This window comes from Lampris incognitus, chromosome 5 (assembly GCF_029633865.1).
Source record: "Lampris incognitus isolate fLamInc1 chromosome 5, fLamInc1.hap2, whole genome shotgun sequence".
Classification (NCBI taxonomy): Eukaryota; Metazoa; Chordata; class Actinopteri; order Lampriformes; family Lampridae; genus Lampris; species Lampris incognitus.
This window is the reverse complement of record NC_079215.1, coordinates 64,781,112-64,803,022: the sequence shown is the minus strand read 5'-3', so window position 1 is coordinate 64,803,022 and position 21,911 is coordinate 64,781,112. Positions and strand designations below refer to the sequence as shown.

Sequence of the window (21,911 nt, the reverse complement as noted above, 5' to 3'; positions counted from 1 at the left end):
TCCCTTCCTCTTCTTGGTCTCCAAAGTCATCCTACAGACCACCATCCGATGCTGTCTAGCTACGTTCTCCCCTGTCACCACCTTGCAGTCTCCAATGTCTTTCAGGTCGCGCCTCTTGCATATGATATAGTCCACCTGTGTGCACTCTCCTCCACTCTTGTACGTCACCCTTTGTTCCTCCCTCTTCTTGAAATATATATTCACCACAGCCATTTCCATCCTTTTCACAAAATCCACCACCATCTGTCCTTCCACATTCCTCTCTTTGACACCATACCTGCCCATCACCTCCTCATCACCTCCGTTCCCTTCACCAACATGTCCATTGAAGTCCGCTCCAATCACCACTCTCTCCTCCTTGGGTACCCTCTCCACCACGCCATCCGACTCACTCCAGAATTCTTCTTTCTCGTCCATCTCACACCCAGTTTTGGGGAATATGCGCGGACAACATTCATCGACACACCTTCGATTTCCAGCTTCATACTCATCACTCTGCCTGACACTCTCTTCACCTCCAACACGCTCTTGACATACTCTTCCTTCAGGGTTACCCCTACCCCATTACTCCTCCCATCCATAAGATAGTAAAAGAGTTTGAACCCACCTCCAGTGCTCCTGGCCTTCCACCTGGTCTCTTGCACACACAGTATGCCTACCTTTCTTCTTTCCATCATATCAGCCAGCTCTCTCCCTTTACCAGTCATCGTGCCAACATTCAAAGTTCCAACTCTCACCTCCACACTCCTACCCTTCCTCCTCTCCTGCTGCTTCTGGACATCCCTCCCTCCTCTCCTTCTCCTTCGCCCAACAGTAGCGTAGTTTCCACCAGCATCCTGCTGGCCAACAGTACGGTGGTGGTTGTTGGTAACCCGGGCCTCGACCGGTCCGGTATGGAAATCTGATTTGTGGTCCGCATATTTGATTTGGCCAAGGTTTTACGCCGGATGCCCTTCCTGGTGCAGCCCTCCCCATTTATCCGGGCTTGGGACCGGCACTAAGAATGTGCTGGCTTGTGTGTCCTCAGTGGCTGGGTCCTGATCATTTTCTATCCCACTGTGTGTGTGAAAATGCAAATTTAAGGGGGCCTCCTGAGTAAAGTAAGAGTTCAGAGAAGAGCAGGTGGAAGAGAAAGAGAGGAAGGAGAGATGGAGAGGAGAGAGAGGGGAAGGAGAGATGGAGAGGAGAGAGAGGGGAAGGAGAGATGGAGTAGAGGAAGGGGGGAAGGAGAGATGGAGTAGAGGAGAGGGGGAGGAGAGATGGAGAGGAGAGAGAGGGGAAGGAGAGATGGAGTAGAGGAAGAGGGGAAAGAGAGATGGAGTAGAGGAGAGGGGGAGGAGAGATGGAGAGGAGAGAGAGGGGAAGGAGAGATGGAGTAGAGGAAGAGGGGAAGGAGAGATGGAGCAGAGGAAGAGGGGAAGGAGAGATGGAGCAGAGGAAGAGGGGAAAGAGAGATGGAGCAGAGGAAGAGGGGGAGGAGAGATGGAGAGGAGAAATAGGGGAAGCAGAGATGGAGTGGAGAGAGAGGGGAAAGAGAGATGGAGCAGAGGAAGAGGGGGAGGAGAGATGGAGAGGAGAAATAGGGGAAGCAGAGATGGAGCAGAGGAAGAGGGGAAGGAGAGATGGAGTGGAGAGAGAGGGGAAAGAGAGATGGAGTAGAGAAAGAGGGAAAGGAGAGATGGAGTTGAGAACGAGGGGAAGGAGAGATGGAGTAGAGGAAGAGGGGAAAGAGAGATGGAGAGGAGAAATAGGGAAGCAGAGATGGAGTGGAGAGAGAGGGGAAGGAGAGATGGAGTAGAGGAAGAGGGGAAGGAGAGATGGAGTGGACAGAGAGGGGAAGGAGAGATGGATTAGAGAAAGAGGGAAAGGAGAGATGGAGTTGAGAACGAGGGGAAGGAGAGATGGAGTAGAGGAAGAGGGGAAAGAGAGATGGAGTAGAGAACGAGGGGAAGGAGAGATTGAGTAGGGGAAGAGGGGAAAGAGAGATGGAAGAGGGGGAGGAGAGATGGAATAGAGAAAGAGAGGAAGGAGAGATGGAGTAGAGGAAGAGGGGAAGGAGAGGAAGAGGGGGAGGAGCGATGGAGCAGAGGAAGAGGGGAGGAGAGATGGAAGAGGGGAGGAGAGATGGAATAAAGAAAGAGAGGAAGGAGAGATGGAGTAGAGGAAGAGGGAAGGAGAGGAAGAGGGGAAGGAGAGATGGGAAGAGGGGGAGGAGAGATGGAATAAAGAAAGAGAGGAAGGAGAGATGGAGTAGAGGAAGAGGGGAAGGAGAGGAAGAGGGGGAGGAGCGATGGAGCAGAGGAAGAGGGGAGGAGAGATGGAAGAGGGGGAGGAGAGATGGAATAAAGAAAGAGAGGAAGGAGAGATGGAGTAGAGGGGGAGGAGAGATGGAGCAGAGGAAGAGGGGAAGGAGAGATGGGAAGAGGGGGAGGAGAGATGGAATAAAGAAAGAGAGGAAGGAGAGATGGAGTAGAGGAAGAGGGGAAGGAGAGATGGAGCAGAGGAAGAGGGGAGGAGAGATGGAAGAGGGGGAGGAGAGATGGAATAAAGAAAGAGAGGAAGGAGAGATGGAGTAGAGGAAGAGGGGAAGGAGAGGAAGAGGGGAAGGAGAGATGGAAGAGGGGGAGGAAAGATGGAGCAGAGGAAGAGGGGAAGGAGAGATGGAGTGGAGAGAGAGGGGAAGGAGAGATGGGGTAGAGGAAGAGAGGAAGGAGAGATGGAGTGGAGAGAGAGGGGAAGGAGAGATGGAGCAGAGGAAGAGGGGAAGGAGAGATGGAGTGGAGAGAGAGGGGAAGGAGAGATGGGGTAGAGGAAGAGGGGGAGGAGAGATGGAGCAGAGGAAGAGGGGGAGGAGAGATGGAGCAGAGGAAGAGGGGGAGGAGAGATGGAGCAGAGGAAGAGAGGAAGCTGTGTGAAGGAGTGGTGCTCTCGTGATGAACAGAAGCAAGTCATATTAGAGCTCATATGGTGCTTGGTCCTGGATAACCACAGACGCTGCTTGTGTGTGTGTCTGTGTGTGTGGCGGTGTGTGTGTGTGTGTGTGTGTGTGTGTGTCTGTGTGTGTCTGTGTGTGTGTGTCTGTGTGTGTGTGTGTGTGTGTGTGTGTGTGTGTGTGTGTGTGTGTTTGACCGTGTGTGTCTGTGTGTGTGTAAAGGGGTGGGCTCCCTCATGTGGGGTTGTTACAGAGATGTTTTTGTTGGAGGCATCTGTCGAGAGCTTCCTGGGATTTTGAGGATTGACATGTACATATACTGTTCACACACACACACACACACACACACACACACACACAAATACACTTCTCTCTGCTCACACGTGGGGGTACAGACGCACACACAGACACACACAGTGGTGTTCACACATGGCTTCACACAGATAATACCTCTGTCCTTGACACGCTGACACATCCACATAACGTTTTGGACACGGCCTGATTTATGTTTGTGTGTGTGTGTGTGTGTTTATGTGTGTGTGTGTGTGTGTGTTTATGTGTGTGTGTGTGTGTGTGTGTGTGTGTGTGTGTGTGTTTGTGTGTGTGTGTGTGTGTGTGTGTGTGTGTTTATGTGTGTGTGTGTGTGTGTGTGTGTGTGTGTGTGTGTGTGTGTGTTTGTGTGTGTGTGTGTGTGTGTGTGTGTGTGTGCGAGGCCTGACATTCATTTTTCAAAATTGTAGGGAGTTTCCCCTTAAACGCCTCACATAGGGGAGGATTTACACAGTTTGGGGGGGGGGGGGGTCTGTTCTGACTTCAGAGTGCCCCTCCTCGCTGCCCCCCGGTGGCAGGGCTCTTCTGACCCTCGTCCTCCTCGTTTATTGTCTCGCTCCTCGTGCCGTCGGCTGGTTAAAGGCTCGGCGGCGTGGGTCTTCGAGCAGTTCCTTCCTCTGTTGTGGAGTTCAGCTACGGGTCTGTTCTGGGTTCTGGACCGGTCAGCGTGAAACCCGTGTTGAGACGTAGTGACGTTACTCACCTGTCGGAGGACCCCCCCCACCCCCCCCACCCCCCCGTGAAGCCGAGACCCCATGTGACCGCGGCATGAAGACATATATTGTCGTGCAGTTGTGCAGCATTTGTGCTGATTTGTGCACAAAATCTATGGTTTGTGCTGGATGGGTTTTTGTGATATTAAGCATTGTATTGTATAGGCTGTGACGTCACCCTGCACCCCATTATCCTCCAAACCTGCACCCCATTATCCTCCAGACCTGCACCCTATTATCCTCCAAACCTGCACCCCATTATCCTCCAGACCTGCACCCCATTATCCTCCAAACCTGCACCCCGTTATCCTCCAAACCTGCACCCCGTTATCCTCCAAACCTGCACCCCATTATCCTCCAAACCTGCACCCCATTATCCTCCAAATCTGCACCCCATTATCCTCCAAACCTGCACCCCATAATCCTCCAAACCCTGCACCCTATTATCCTCCAAATCTGCACCCCATTATCCTTCAAACCTGCACCCCATTATCCTCCAAACCTGTACCCCATTATCCTCCAAACCTGTACCCCATTATCCTCCAAACCTGCACCCCATTATCCTTCAGACCTGCACCCCATTATACTTCAAACCTGCACCCCATTATCCTCCAAACCTGTACCCCATTATCCTCCAAACCTGCACCCCATTATCCTTCAGACCTGCACCCCATTATACTTCAAACCTGCACCCCATTATCCTTCAGACCTGTACTCCATTATCCTCCAAACCTGCACCCCGTTATCCTTCAGACCTGTACCCCATTATCCTCCAAACCTGCGCCCCATTATCCTCCAAACCTGCGCCCCATTATCCTTCAGACCTGCCCTCCATTATCCTCCAAACCTGCACCCCATTATCCTTCAGACCTGCACCCCATTATACTTCAAACCTGCACCCCATTATCCTTCAAACCTGCACCCCATTATCCTCCAAACCTGGTCTCATTTGTTTGTTCCCGCTTGTGGCTTTAAAAGAGAAAGTTGTGCTATTTCACTGTTTCAGAAATAAAAGGATTTTTAAAATTAATTATTATTACCCCCCAACCCACCCACCCACCTACCTACCCCCCACCCACCCTTATTCTCCCCATTTGTACTTGGCCAATCACCCCACTCCTCCGAGCCGTCCCGGCCGCTGATCCGGGGAGGGGCTGCAGACTACCACATGCCTCCTCCCACACATGTGGAGTCACCAGGGGGACGTAGCATGTGGGAGAATCACGCTATTCAGCCCACTTCACCCCCCCCCCCCACCCTGAACAAGCACCCCGACCGGCCAGAGGAGGCGCTAATGCAGTGGACCAGGACACAGGACACCCACATCCGGCTTCCCGCCTGCGGGCACAGCCCATTGTGTCTGTAGGGATGCTCGACGAGGCCGGAGGATCATGCGTTCCCCTACACGTGGCGTGTCCTGTTCTTAACTTACTTGTTCATTAAAGCCGGGACACGGCTCCTGAGCCCCGACACGTTGGGTTGAAGTCCACCACAAAGCCACCCAGCTTCCTGTGAGCACAATAACCGAGTCCAGACTCCCCTTACCAGCAAGCACACTTTATCCAAGCCATCCCATTTTCTTTTCAGTCCTGTTGTTTTCAGACTGGGTCCTAGTAATCCTCTCAGCGTGTGTGGGATCAGCAGGGCTGGACTGGGAGAAACCGGGTCTTTAGAAAGCCAGGTGGAAAGACGGACAGCGGGGGTGCCTGGCCGCTTTGAACACGGCGGGGAACTTTTCGCCCTTCACATACAACAGACAGCGCGTCACTTCATCAGGTTCTGAAGAGTGAGGCGAAACGTGGGCAGTCGCACCACGGCACCGAGGCCCGTCCGTGGTCACACCCGGCACGGTTCTGTAAACAGGGCCCGTCCGTGGTCACACCCGGCACGGTTCTGTAAACAGGGCCCGTCCGTGGTCACACCCGGCACCTTTCTGTAAACAGGGCCCGTCCGTGGTCACACCCGGCACCTTGCTGTAAACGAGGCCCGTCTGTGGTCACACCCGGCACGGTTCTGTAAACGAGGCCCGTCCGTGGTCACACCCGGCACCTTTCTGTAAACGAGGCCCGTCCGTGGTCACACCCGGCACCCTTCTGTAAACGGGGCCCGTCCGTGGTCACACCCGGCACGGTTCTGTAAACGAGGCCCGTCCGTGGTCACACCTGGCACGGTTCTGTAAACGAGGCCCGTCCGTGGTCACACCCGGCACCCATCTGTAAACGAGGCCCGTCCGTGGTCACACCCGGCACGGTTCTGTAAACGAGGCCCGTCCGTGGTCACACCTGGCACGGTTCTGTAAACGAGGCCCGTCCGTGGTCACACCCGGCACCCATCTGTAAACGAGGCCCGTCCGTGGTCACACCCGGCACGGTTCTGTAAACGAGGCCCGTCCGTGGTCACACCCGGCACGGTTCTGTAAACGGGGCCCGTCCCTGGTCACACCCGGCACGGTTCTGTAAACAGGGCCCGTCCGTGGTCACACCCGGCACGGTTCTGTAAACAGGGCCCGTCCGTGGTCACACCCGGCACCTTTCTGTAAACAGGGCCCGTCCGTGGTCACACCCGGCACCTTGCTGTAAACGAGGCCCGTCTGTGGTCACACCCGGCACGGTTCTGTAAACGAGGCCCGTCCGTGGTCACACCCGGCACCTTTCTGTAAACGAGGCCCGTCCGTGGTCACACCCGGCACCCTTCTGTAAACGGGGCCCGTCCGTGGTCACACCCGGCACGGTTCTGTAACGAGGCCCGTCCGTGGTCACACCTGGCACGGTTCTGTAAACGAGGCCCGTCCGTGGTCACACCCGGCACCCATCTGTAAACGAGGCCCGTCCGTGGTCACACCCGGCACGGTTCTGTAAACGAGGCCCGTCCGTGGTCACACCTGGCACGGTTCTGTAAACGAGGCCCGTCCGTGGTCACACCCGGCACCCATCTGTAAACGAGGCCCGTCCGTGGTCACACCCGGCACCCATCTGTAAACGAGGCCCGTCCGTGGTCACACCCGGCACGGTTCTGTAAACGGGGCCCGTCCCTGGTCACACCCGGCACGGTTCTGTAAACGAGGCCCGTCCGTGGTCACACCCGGCACCCATCTGTAGAGACATGGTCCACAGACATGTTGGTGTGGGTCTAGGGTGGTGGTACTGATTGTTTGCATAATAAATGTGACCAAAAAAGAAAAAAAAACTAGACGCTGGCGCCCCCGGGTGCGTGGCGGCCTGTTCCGTTGCCTACCAACCACCACGGAGTTCCGGTTCGAACCCCCGTGTTTCCTCGGCTTGGTCGGGCATCCCTCCAGACACAGTTGGCCGTGTCCGCGGGTGGGAAGCCGGATGTGGGTATGTGTCCTGGTCGCTGCACTAGCGCCTCCTCTGGCCCTTCTGGGCGCCTTTTCTGGGGGGGGAGGAGGGTAGCGTGATCATCCCACGTGCTACGTCCCCCTGGTGGGAAAAAAACTAGACGCATCACACGGCCGTAATGTGATGTATGTTCAATCCTACCAGGATCTGGGTGATTGATTGATTGATTGATTGATTGCTGGATTGACAGAACTCTGGTTTCTGATTGGCTGGGGTGTGTGTGCATATAATGCACGTGTAGTACAGCTCAAATTTAATTGCCGTCTCAGTTTCCTACGCTGTAACCATGGCAACACACCGAATCAGTCGCTAACCCTGTAAACACCGAAAGCGTTAGCTTAGCAGCTAACAGTTGCTTCGTAACCTGTTAGTTCTGAGTCCAACGTGTTCAACAGAAAACCGGTGATAACTCGTTTTGATCCTCTGATTTAGTTTTACCCCCAGATGGACGTGGTGTAAGCGGGATAATCCGGGACGAGGCGAGCGGTAAAGGACACTTTCTCGGCCTCCACGCCGCGTGCAAAGATCCTTCAACACACCTTGTTGTATCCCTTACGTGAAACAGGGTGCTAGGGCGGGGCAAGCCGTTTGCAGGCGTGCGATCTGATTGGACGGTGAAAACGACGGGACGATGTCATTGGTTGGAATGTTGCTCGCCCACCCGCGCGGACTCGGTGACGCAATTACGAAAACTTGACCGTTTCAGGGGAAGTTAAGGGGGCTACACAAAAAGTTGTGTAGAAATACACTCGAGTATCGCGATATCGTCTTCTGCGATACTGTATCGATTCTCAACGCCACTGTATCGATTTTTAATTGTTTACATGTGAAGGTTCGTGACGAACGTGTTGTGTTGTGTGTAACCCCCCACGACCGCTAGGTGGCAGTGTTGTGATCTGTCGTCAGTCATTTGACTCTTCCACTCCAACACAACAACGTAAACTGAGACAGGAAGTAGCATAAGCGCAAAGAACACAGGCCTATATCGCCCCTCTTGCAGTACGGCGATGTATTGAGTCATAACCGCTGTATCCTGATACGTATCGTGTCGCCAGATTCTTGCCAATACTTATAAATTGTTGATTGGCTGCGTAATGTGACCGGGGGAATGCGATGACGAGGGAAAAACATCAATTTTTGCTTCACATTGTCTCTTAACATTTCATAAAGATGTCTCCTGGATTCCTTAAGTCCCAAAACCGTTTTCTGCAGGTGTGTTTTGACTCCAGCCGTGGCTTTTAAACTTTTCTATTGCACATGCACATGAACACGTACACTCCTTTTGATTGCCCAGCTCGCTCCCATAACCCCATGCTCCTCTCCTCAGCAGAAGGCCTGGAGGGTACCCGGCTAGCGCAGCATGACACTAATTTAATGAGGCAGAGGTGTGTGTGTGTGTGTCTGGGTGGGTGGGTGCGAGGACTGGACCCAGGGTGGGGGTGTCTCTCACTAAACGTCCCCAAGTCTCTAATCGGTCCTTGACACGTCTCCCCCTCTTTGCCTCTCTCTCTCTCTCCCTCCTCATTGTTCTCTGTTCCTTCCCCCTCATTCCTGCATTGCATTAAATCCACGGAAGAACAATACCTGCTGTAGCTTTTCTCTTTTTATACTGATATAAGCCTTCATATGTAATATACTTAATATATAATATACTATATTATTATAATGTAATATATTATGATGTATAATATACGTAATATACTTATGTTAACGGCCCTGTGATGGCCTGGCGGCCTGTCCAGGGTGTCTCCTCGCCTGCTGCCCAGTGACCCAGCATCCCCGTGACCCCGAGAGCAGGATAGGCGGTTAAGATAATGGATGGATGGATGGATGGATGGATGGACTTATGTTAACATCAGTATATAGCATTTCCTTGGTCCTAATGTATAAAGAGCAGCGCAATGAGTTTGAAATCTACACCTGATAAGCTGGATAATTTAGATGTTACCCTGATGACTAACCTCCCGGAAAATAGAATGTTGCCTAATTAAGCCCAATGTCACTTACTAATTTCCTGAATTGATATAAAGGAGCTTCAAGGTAGTATGTTACCATTAAAGTCCAGCTGAAACAGCATTTCTAGAGTGTCTGATTTGCGTTTCATGACGTATGTCAAAGTGAAACGGGGTAGACAGGCATGACATAATATTGGGAGGAATTTGGTTTTACTATTTTAAAGTGCACGTGTTACTAGCTAGCATTTTTGTACCAGCTGCAGACAGTGGAGGGAGCCCTTGCTGACGGTCGAGTAACGTGTGTTGCAATATTCAAGCGGAGAACTTTTTGCAAATCGGCAATTGGTAAAAATGACCTATTTTTGGAGATTAGCTTGAGAAAGCAGGTTAGCATTGAATATTACCCCAAGGCTCCTAGCAGCCGGCTTAAGACTACCTGACAAACCAACAAGATTGGTACCAAAAGGGTTGATGGAATTTGGGGGGCCGAACAGAATGACCTCAGACTTATCATTATTAAATTTAAGAAAATCGCCTTCCAACTCATAGCTGACCTAATTTCCAATGACCTTTTTGAACCATTTCAATGGTTTTCACTCACAGCACAGCACAGAGGCAGCCCTACTTGAAGTCACTAATGACCTCCTCTGCTCCCCAGACTCTGGCCACCTCAGCATTCTCATCCTCCTCAACCTCACTGCAGCTTTTTACACCATCAACCACACCATAATTGAATCCTCCCTCAACATCACCGGTGCTGCCGTGTCCTTGCTAATGTCACATCTCACAGACAACAGTTCATCAGCATCAACAACTGCACCTCCTTCGCTGCTCCTCTGTCCAAAGGTATAAATTTGCCTCAAGGGGCTTTACAGCAACACAACATCCTGTCCTTAGACCTCCATCCTCTGGGGTTCAGTGCTCAGTCTTCTCCTTTTCCTCATTTACATGCTCCCCCTTGGTAGCATCATGCGTCGGTCAACTTCCACTGTTACGCCGATGACGTCCTGCTCTACATCTCCATAAAAACCATCACTACAGTTCATTCCAGTCTGACCAACTGCCTCACTGACATCAAATCATGAATGCAAGCCGACTTCCTCTGACTAAACTGTGAATCTGACATGACCATCATCAGTCCCAAATCCCTTACCAAATCCACTCACAGGTGCTGCCTTACCACCGATAACTCCACTCTGTCTCATTCCCCACACATCCGCAACCTTGGAATCATTTTCGGCAGCAACCTCTCTTCTTAACACCAAATCAATAAAATCGCCAGAAGCGCCTTTTTCCACCTGAAAAACATAGCTCGCCTCCTCCCATCACTCTCAAACTTCAATCCATGCCTTCATCACATCCAGAATGTACTACGGCTCATCATCCAAAATCCTTAACAAACTCTGGTACATCCAGAACGCTGCTGCCCGCCTGCTCACCCGCTCCCGCTCCCACATCAGCCCCGTCCTCCAAAACCTCCGCTGGCTCCCTGTCCCACAATGAATCCCATTCCAAGTCCTTCTCACTCACACATCCCTCCATAACCAGGCCCCCATACCTCACAGACCCGCTCCAGTACCACACTCCTCCCCACGGCCTTCACTCCTCCGACGTCGACCTCCTGCCCCCACCACACAGTACCACGTACCGGACTTGGGGCGACAGAGCCTTCCCCATCGCTGCCCCCTCCCTCTGGAACTGTATCCCCAAACACATCAGGGACTTCAAAGAAGGTGGAATCAGTGGACACGTTTCTCGACAGATATGTTTCAACTGAGCGACGTCGTCAGCCAGGCTGAAGACGTCAAAATGCGAGGCGCTGGTTAACGGTGAAGACTGCCGGCTGGCTGTTGCAGCGAGAGAGCGCCGCTTGAAATGCGGCCCGTTTGCCATTTAAATCGTTCCAGACCTGCCCCGTGCGTCGTTTTGCATCTTGACACGCTCCGGTGTCACTTTTTAATTTCCACGCGAGCACGCACAAGCGGGCTGAAATAGAAAATATGGAAAGTGGGATGAGTCTGGTTGTCATGTATTGTGTTTTTATGTGTTTATCCCTGGTGTTATATTCCGTGCCTAGACAGATGTGTAATGGCGCATCGTCCTACAGTGTTGTTCCCCATCTTCTTCCTCCTTCCGTCTTCGTTATTTCTGCAATACCGCGGAAACCCGTGTATAATGTGAAGGTGGAAGAGCCGCGAAGATCATTAAACCTCGTCGTTTATCTGTCGGGGGCAGGCCAGGCGTGGACCGACCGCCTCCTCGAATCTGATCTTTAGTTCACCTGGCTGGGCCCTGGACAAAAGCAATACCCTGGACCAGCTCCGCTGCGGCTTGTGAGCCGCAGCCGGCAGAACCCAGCTCGATCTTGCTGAAGCGGCGGCCGGGCGCCAGAGAGGAAAAGTGGCGGGCGGGCGGGCAGGCGGGCAGGCTGGCGGGTCGATGTTTTGTTTTATTTTTTCTCTCTCCACACGTCAGTCTTTGTGTTGTGTCTGATTCAGTCTTACCAGGTCTTCATCTGGTTTCATCTGAGTCAGCGAGAGGTGGGAGGAAGGAGTCAGAGAGCCAGAAACAGACGGTTTACAGTCCGTAGGGAACACACACACACACACAGACACACACACAGACACACACAGATGCAGGAAGAGCCAAGGTGGCGGAGGTGGATGATGCATTGCGTTGTGTCAGATAAGCTTCCGGCAGCTTCTTTTGTTGTTAACACTCCACCCCGTCTATGCCAGCGTACTGAGGGAACAGTTCTGCTCATTTGCGCGCACGTGTGTGCATGTGTGTGTGCGTGCACGTGTGTGTGTGTGCGTGAGCGAGAGACACCGCAGACAGCATATGAAGGGAGTTGTTGTGTGTGCTTTGTGTGTGTGGTTTGTGTGCAGATGCAGGATGTGCATGTGCACACAGCTCCATCGCCTCAGAGAGTGATCAGGATGGGGTTTTTTCTTGTTTGTTTGTCTTTTTAAATCGTACTATTAGGTGTACACTCAATACGACATCACTAACCCCTCAGCGCACACACGCACACACACGCACAAGGCCTAAGGGTTTCAGGGCATTAGGGGAGCTTGTTAAAATGGGGAGCTGTGAATTGATCACAGCAACAACAACAAAAAAAACTACAGCTCTGCTGCAGCCCTCCTCTGAACACACACACACACACACACACACACACACACACACACACACACACACACACACACACACACACACAAACATATGCTAGTGTGTCCTGCAGCATGTGTGTTAGTTTTTTGTCAAACTGCTAACTTTTCTCTCTCTCTCTCTCTTGGACCCCATCTCCCCTCTCTCTCTCTTCTGTGGGTACCTGTCTATCCCCTATTCTCTTAATCCCCCCTCCGTATCCTCCCTTTAGCGATGCACCTGTTCGGACTAAACTGGCAGCTGCAGGAGAGTGAGGGATATGGAGCGTTTGAAAACGGAGGAGGAGGAGGAGGAGGAGGAGGAAGAGATACAACTCCTAACACATTCATGGTGTCCACAGACAACGGTAAGCCGCACACCTGCTCTGTGATACTGGCTGACTTCCGCTGCCTTGCCAGGGGGCGCTGGGTAATTTGCATTGTGGTGGTGGGTTTTGTGCCGGAGATGACGTTGAGCGAGCCGGACAGAATTAGCAGAACCGGGAACGATTGTCTTTAGGCTTGTCCCGAGTACCTTGTCTCGAGCTGAGGATATTCACTGCATTCTCCAAACACACATCCGGATATGTGTTGTAAATTAACTACACAATAGAAACAAATCAAGGCCTAAGAGGTGACGGACTGCACCCACAGCAGTCATCTGTTTCCTGTTCACTTCTGTGGAGCTAACACTACGGATCAGCTCCTGGTTTTTTTGTTCCCCCCCCCCCCCCCAGTTGTACCCGGCCAATCACCCCACTCTTCCGAGCTGTCCCGGTCTCTGCTCCACAACCTCTGCTGATCCGGGGAGGGCTGCAGACTACCACATGCCTCCTCCCATACATTTGGAGTCACCAGCCGCTTTTTTTCACCCGACCATGAGGAGTTTCACCAGGGGGACGTAGCACGTGGGAGGATCACACTATTCCCACCAGCCCCCCTCCCCCCCCCCAAAACAGGCTCCGCAACCGACCAGAGGAGGCGCTAGTGCAGCGACCAGGACACAAGCCCACATCTGACTTCCCTCCCACAGACACGGCCAATTGTGTCTGTAGGGACGCCCGACCAGGCCAGAATTAACATCGGGATACGAACCGGAGTTCCCCATATTGGTAGGCAACGGAATAGACCGCTACGCTACCCAGACGACCCCGGATCAGCTCATTGTTGACAGGAAAGTTTCACATGGTCTTCGCTGATTTTGAGGCATAAAATCACAAGCAAAACGAGACGCACACTTTGCATAGATATACAAACATATTTGAGTGGAAAGCTTTCTTTGCCCATATGCTTTGACAAAAATATATGAGTTAATGTTTTAACACAGGTTTAATACAAGTTAGCTTAGCTACATATGGGGAGTGTGTCTATGATCCCTCAACCCTATTTCGTTGAACTTACCTAAACTTAATATAACCTACCTTAACCTGATTTAACCTCAACCTTTACCTAACCCTAACCTTAACCCAATGCTTACCTTAGCTTAACCTTAACTGATAGCCAACCTATTCGATAGCTAATCCATTCAATAGCTAACCCATTCAAACTTATTCAATAGCTAACCTGTTCAATAGCTAACCTATTCGCTAGCTAACTTATTCGATGGCTAAGCTATTCGATAGCTAAGCTATTCGATAGTTAATCCACAGGGCTGAGGGAGCATCGGGCTGACTGCCTATACATATTATAGCAGGTTAGTAAACCAACTAGACCAGGTGTACTGAAGTTTAACCATCGTCAAGATTTCACTACCTGCACGCGAATGTGCATTAAGAATCTCTGGCTCCTGTTTGCTTTGTTTCAGTACTCTACTGTTCTCTTTTTCAAAACTGCTTTCGGAAGGACTCTACTCACTGGGAATCATCTTCAGCTACAATACAGGAACATTTATCAACATATACTATACATGCATCCATCCATTCATTGGTCAAACCGCTTATCCTGATCTCAGGGCCGCGGGGATGCTGGGTATACTGTATATGAAAACTCCCAAAACACGGCAATAAAATTTGGATACTTAAATTATGTTTGAATACCAGGCTGCAAAATGAGCATCCAGATTTTCGGATATACAGACATTCATGGCATTGTGGGTAGTCAGCCAACAGTCGCGTGCTCTCTCTATCTCTCTCTCTCTCTCGCTCTCTCACTCTCGCTCTCTCTCACGCACACATAGAGACACATCACAGACAGGGAAGTTGATAGCCAAGATTCAAACAATTGTACTGAAAGTTGATAAGATGCCATCCCTTGGATTTGGGACACAGTTTCCTTCTGACTCGATCAGATTTTAGGACCATTTAGGCCAGGCTAAGCCCTGCAGTCTCTTTTTTAACTTGGGTTGAACGTCAGTTAAGGTTCTATCATTCCCGAGCGACGTCTGAAAGAGTCCATAAACTTCAGTGAAATGTTTGATGGTGAGCCACCCGAATTGACAGAACTGAAGACAACAGACCTTGTGTCTCCGACCGATAAGGCACAAAACAAAGACACAATGATCACAAAACAAAACGGTTGAGCTGAAAACAAACTTAACTCAGAACACTTATTTTTCAAAGGGCCCATTTATTATTTTCTTTGGGGTAAATACTGTATTACCAGCTCGAGTAGATTGTGTTGTATTTCTGATAATTGCATTTGCAGTAAAAGTTGAATCCTGCAGCTACACCGTGGTCTCTGAAGTTCAGAGATAAACAGGGTACCATAAATAAATGTTCAGACTCTGAACATTTATTTATGGTACCCTGTTTATCTCTCAGCTCCTATGAACCTAGAAGGTGTGTACTTTCCTGCACAAGTGGGTTACAGAGGTGTTTCCTGTTTGGTAGTTGTTTTTAAGGATAATAACTTGTTGTAAAACCTGGGTATTGTTTTTGTCTTATGGTCTCTTTTTGAAGATTCTGGACATTGGATAAAGGGATAAAGTCCAACCGTGGTCCTGTGTCCAAAATCTCCAAAATTAATCCAGTGAGGAAAATGACATCAGAAAAGATTTGCATGATGCTAAAAACCGTGAAAATAGGAGTGAAGTTGTGGTGGAATTGTCCTTTAACTGTACTTCATTTGGTGGATTGCTCCCTCCGGGTTGGGGATGATTTGTTGCCTCAAGAGAAGGAGTTCAAGTATCTCGGGGTCTTGTTCACGAGTGAGGGTAGGATGGAGCGGGAGATTGACAGGTGGATTGGTGCAGCATCAGCAGTAATGTGGACGTTGTACCGGACCGTTGTGGTGAAGAGGGAGCTGAGCCGGAAGGCAAAGCTCTCAATTTACCAGTCAGTCTTCATTCTAGCCCTCACCTATGGTCATGAGCTTTGGGTAGTGATGGAAAGGGTGAGATCACGGATACAAGAGGCTGAAATGAGTTTCCTCCGTAGGGTGTCTGGGCTCAGCCTTAGAGATGTGGTGAGGAGCTCAGACATCCGGAGGGAGCTCGGAGTAGAGCCGCTCCTCCTTCACGTCAAAAGGAGCCAGTTGAGGTGGTTCGGGCATCTGATTAGGACGCCTCCTGGGCGCCCTCCTTTGGAGGTTTACTGGGCACGGCCAACTGGGAGGAGACCCCGTGGTAGACCCAGAACTCGCTGGAGGGACTACATGTCCAGTCTGGCCTGGGAACTCCTTGGGATCCCCCAGGAGGAGCTGGAGGACGTTGCTGGGGCGAGGGATGTCCGGAGTGCCCCACTTAGCTTGCTGCCACCACGACCCGATCCCACAGAAGCAGCTGATAATGAATGAATGAATTAATTAATTAATTAATGTACTTCATTTGAGTCACTGTTGAAGAAGTGTAACGTTAATGTGTCATCATCTAAAACAATTGCTGAAGAACACCAAATTGTGCTTGTGTGTTGGAGGCTGTGGAGTCTCCTGCTTTGTGGTAATTCTAAGTAATACTGCAGTTTTCATATCTGCACACACCCTGTCAGCTCAGCCCAACCCATTATCCTGTCTGATTTAAATACTTACAGCACCTCCAACGATTAATCCTTCAAAAGCCGCAGCAGCAGAGAGATGACTACACCTCCCTTTATCTCCTTCAAAAAGCATCATAAAAATAACTACATGCCGTGAAAATTGAATATGAACACGAGAAGTGCTGACAGGAAGGCAGAGGACGAGGCTGACAAACCAGGGCTGTCCCTTCTCCGTCAGACAGATGTCAGCTTGTCGTTTCCGTGTCCAGACACGTGTTCACTCCCAGAAACCACAATCTAGTCTCTTAAATATCAAAAGTAAAGTAGCATTTTCCGAAGGGTCTGAAGTTAGCCATAAGCTTAACTTCAAGTTGTTTTATTTGCCAAATGCACAGCAGTATAGCACGGAAGACACTGCTGGCAACGAAAAGCTGAGGCGTCAGTTCGTCCTCAAAAGTGCTAAAGAATACGCCATGACAGATTAAACCTAAAATAAATAAGTAAAATTACAGATTTTAGAGTCCAGCAGCTAAAATAAATAAAAATAGACTAAAAGTGGCCTTAAAAGTTCAGTGTTCAGAGGCCGGAGAAGAATAAACTTCAATTTAAACTAGTCAGACATTAAATATAAAATTAACAGTTGACATGGAAACAGTGTATGGGGATGTGTGTAGTTGTCCGTATGTTAAATGTACCTGTATATAGTGCAGGAGTGGTATGGCAGAAGGTGAACTGTGTTGGGACGCCCGCATAGCGTAGTGGTCTATCCTGTTGCCTACCAACACAGGGATCGCCGGTTCGAATCCCCGTGTTACCTCCAGCTCAGTAGGGCGTCCCTACCGGCACAATTGGCCGTGTCTGCGGGTGGGAAGCCGGATGTGGGTATGTGTCCTGGTTGCTGCACTAGCGCCTCCTCTGGTCAGTCGGGGCATCTGTTCAGGGGGAGGGGGAACTCAGGGGAATAGCGTGATCCTCCCACGCGCTACATCCCCCTGGTGAAACTCCTCACTGTCAGGTGAAAAGAAGAGGCTGGCGACTCCACATGTATGGGAGGAGGCATGCGGTAGTCTGCAGCCCTCCCCGGATCGGTAGAGGGGGTGGAGCAGAGAGTGGGGTAGTTGGGTGGATACAACTGGGGAGAAAAAGGGGGGAAAATACCAAAGAAAAAGAAATTGAACGTTGGAGAATATAGTGAAGTGGGTGCATTTTGCAGGAGTGAGGGAGGCAGAGAGAGAGAGAGAAATGTGTGTCTGTGTGTGTTGTGTGTGTGTGTTGTGTGTGCTCAAGTGTCCAGAGTCTGTGTTCAAGAATTTTATGGCTTGTGGGTAAAAGCTCTTCTAAAGCCTGTCGGTCCAGGCCTGGATGCCCCGGTGCCGTTTGCCAGACGGTTGAAGATTAAACAGTTTGGGGCTGGGGTGGCTGCGGTCCCCAACTATCCGCTGGGCTTTCCTCCTGCACCTCGGGATGTCGGGGTCCGGCGTGGCTGGTAGCTCAGTCCTGCTGATGTGCTGCGCTGTTTTCACCACCCTCTCTCCAGCCTTGCGGTCAAGGGCGGTGCACACCTGCAGAGGGTGCGGAGTAGGCCGGCGTCCATGCCAAACATCTAAGCCCGCGAAGGAAGAACAGCTCTCGTCTTGCTGCCTTGACAACGATGCCGGCGTGGTGTGACCAGGTCAGGTCATCACTCATGTACACCCCGAGGAACCTGAAGCTGCCGACTCCCTCCACCGCTGACCCGCTGATGTGGATGGGGGTGTGTCCTCCCCTCGCAGCTTCCTGAAGTCCACTATCAGCTCCTTTGATTTGCTGACGTCGAGATGGCGGTAGGCCGTCTCGTGGTTTTCTGTAACCAGGCTGATGACGGTGATGTGGTCAGCAAACTTGGTAGTGAGACAAACGATGGTGTCGGAGGTGTGTGTGGCCACGCAGTCACGCGTGAACAGGGAGTGTGGGGGGGCTAAGTACACAGCCCTGGGGGGCACCAGTGCTGAGAGTCAGTGTGGAGGAGGTGGTGGTGCCCATCCTCACTGCCTGTCAGGAAGGCCAGGATCCAGGTGTGAAGGGTGTGTGTATTCGTGTGTGTGCGCTCACGTTTGTGTAGTTAAGTGTATATGTGCTTGAGAAAAGGCTTGCCAAGCGATCCACTCTTGACACAATATAAGGCTGCTATGCACTGTCATTTCCCCCCCCTATGCTGTTCTTTATTGTCAGTGTTACACTTTACACACCACTCAAACGCAGACACACTCACACAGGAGCCACTGAAACACACCCCCGGTGATGCTAGCACCCTCTCATTCAAACGGGCACGTGTGTGTGCACATACACAGGTATGAATGTAGAGGGGCAGATCAGTTAATGTTTTGCGAGGCTGTTAATTTTGAAACCCGTTAAAAAATTTTGTGGCCATTAAAATAATAGGAAAATAAATCTCCTGAGATAAGCTCATTAGTCAAGTCAATTTTATTTGCATAGCCCATTATCACGAATTACAAAGAAAAAATAGGAAGAAACCTTAGGGAGAGCAACAGAGGAGAGATCGCTCTCTCCCAAGACAGACAGATGTGCAAAGGATGTTGTGTTTACACAATTTACATAATACAGCATTGAACGAGGGTAACAGAACTATGATGGAATCATATGAAGAATAAGATGAGGAGGATGCCAAGCAGTGTCAATAACAACGATCATTTTTGATATCCCCCATTTCACAGGGCCAAAAAAGACAAAATGAAAAACCTATTTATGGCTTGAATATGCAAATGGATGATGCTCCATTGCTGGGCTCCTGCTCACTTATAGCAAAGACCTGCTGAATAGGATTTGAGCTTTTTGTTAACTGATATGCTGTATTATCAGTCATGTTCTGTAAGCATTTCAGCATCTCGCTTCCAGATGAAGGTAAAGGTGACCATTTTAGAAATTGTCCTGCATCAAAATGAATTTTGCTAATGCCACCATGGTCATGTTTCCTTTTACCAACTGCACAAAGCATCATTATCATGTTAAGTTGTGTTTCCATTTTGAGCTAATGCTGAACTTTGACATTACACACTCATGCACACTCTGACATCAAAATTCTACCACATCAGTGAAATAAACCAAGAGGTGGAATAATTTACAGCACAACATGGTGGCTCATCGTGCTTGGCAGAAGGAAGGTAGGAGGGAAAAAAGCGCCCAAAGTGTGCCCATATGGACCTCTGCAATGTTAGACCGAATAGCTCTAACAAGCTGTGGGGGGGGGGGTATTATATGTTAAACAGAGACATGGAAAGTCTGAATATATGGGTCATTGTGCATCTTTCAGTGGGATCGGCTCTGAGCCCTTTCTTGTTTGCAATAGTGATGGGCAACGTTGACGGACGAGATCAGGCAGGAGTCTCCGTGGAGTATGATGATGTTTGCAGATGACATTGTGATCTGTAGTGAGAGTAGGGTGCAGGTTGAGGAGAGCCTGGAGAGGTGGAGGTATGCACTGGAGAGAAGAGGAATGAAAGTCAGTTGGAGCAAGACGGAATACCTACGTGTGAACGAGAGGCAGGACAGCGGAATGGTGAGGATGGAAGGAATGGAGGTGATGAAGGTGGATGAGCTTGAATACTTGTGGTCAGCTGTACAAAGTTGACCACAAGTATTCACCTCTCACTGTGCCTGCACTCTCTTCTTCACCTCTCTTCTACACACGGGGAGTGCAGAAGAGAGGGGAAGAAGAGAGTGCAGGCAGGGTGGAGTGGGAGGAGAAGAGTGTCAGGAGTGATTTGTGACAGAAGGATACCAGATAGAGTGAAAGGGGCGGTTTACAAGATGGTTGTGAGACCAGCTATGTTGTATGGTTTGGAGATGGTGGCACTGATGAAAAGACAGGAGGTGGAGCTGGAGGTGGCAGAGCTGAGGTTGATAAGATTTTCATTGTAAGTGACGAAGAAGGACGGGATTAGTATATTAGAGGGACAGCTCAGGTTGGACAAAGCAAGAGAGGCAAGATTGAGATGGTTTGGGCCTGTGCGGAGGAGAGATGCTGGGTTCATTGGGAGAAGGAGGCTGGAAAAGAGGAGGTTTATTGATGTGCTGAGGAAGGGCCAACAGAAGAAGAAGAAGGGGCATCTTTCAGTGAGAATGTTGGCTACAGAACAGATGAATATTCTGCAAGCTATAGGTGCTGTGGGAAAAGTTCATTTGTGCGACCTGTATGTAGACGTTTACAGTAAGAAAACTGACTGGCTGCAGATTGAGCGTGGCCATGCTGCAACAGAGACGGTGGTCCAGACTGTGTACAGAGGAACATATGGTTGCAGCACAGCTATGACTTCGGGATATGTGACACTGAGGATGTCAGCTTTGCTTTGGGTGTATTTGGACCAGCTAAAATGGCAAACAGCCTTGGGCGGAAAATAAATGTTAATGTTTTGACATTTACTTTGTGTGCGGCTGATCCTCCAAAATGGTGACTGTCTCCATCAGGATTTGAGTGGCGACTGATTTCTGTTAAATGCCTCCCTGGATTAGCGCCTGATGGTAAACCCCACGTGATCTGAGTAAATAACACGCAGACTGGCAATAATCATGTTCCCATGGACTTTGACTCACCTTAACTGTGTACTGTAATTAGGCCTCGGGAATTTGTTCCAAACATTTGTCCCCGACAGCATTGCCTTTTCGTTGCCAAAGATAAATTCATTCATTGTTTTTCTCCATTTACTTGGGGGAATCCAGCACTTTGGGATGTAAATTGGGAATAACCATTCTGTGCATTTCCAAAACGGGCTAAATAAAGGTGTCCAGTCATTTTAGCTTTCATAAAGGAAGCTCGAAACGGCTTTATTAGATGATGTCATGTCAGTGACAACATTAAACCCGTCTTTTCATCTGGAAGACGGGTGATTATATAAAACCTCATTACTTCACAGCAGTTTGGGGAGGACTTTAATTACCAAAGGCTTGTTCTCCTCCGTAACAGCAAAAATGTCTAACCTCAGTGACTACAGGTCTGTGGCCATGAAGGCATTCGAGCACATAGTCTTGGCACACATTAAATCAGTCACATCCCCTCTAATGGACCCGCAACAATTTGCTTATTGCCCAAACCGGTCCACAGTCAGCAGGATGGCACTGCAAATGGCAGCCTGGTTCTGCACGTTCGAGTATTCTGATCACATTCTGCAGGGAAGAACCTTTAAACCTCCCACTATCCACTGGTCAAACTTTTTTACTGTTTTTTATCGAACCGGAAAGTTTTACCGAGCTTCTAAGAAAGCTGAAACAGTTGGTCACAACTAGGAGTCCTCGAGACACTGTACCACCGAGCTGACAACGTCTCTATCGACACAGCGGCTGGGGAGGGGGAGAAATCCCACATTAAACAGGCCCTGGTTAAGTGCGGTTATCCTAACTGGGCCTTTGTCAAAGCCAGGAAGACGCCCAAACAGTGCACCAGCCGATCGAAGGGAGGAGAAGGACAAGAGATGTCTAAGTGTAAACCAGTGGTGATTCCGTATGTGGCCGGAGTGTCAGAACAGTTGAGATGCTTATTCACCCCAAAACACGCTGCACCAGAAGTTG

The 21,911-nt window shown here is 50.1% G+C and overlaps 1 protein-coding gene across 1 annotated transcript in view; it reads left to right on the top strand.

The window, feature by feature from the left end:
• LOC130113077 (teneurin-3-like) overlaps positions 1 to 21,911 on the top strand; it is a 380,798-nt gene that overhangs the window by 179,818 nt on the left and 179,069 nt on the right. The window contains exon 9 of the mRNA XM_056280588.1: positions 12,672 to 12,806. Within this exon, the coding sequence (XP_056136563.1) occupies positions 12,672 to 12,806 (135 nt within the window). The remainder of the gene's footprint in view (positions 1 to 12,671; positions 12,807 to 21,911) is intronic.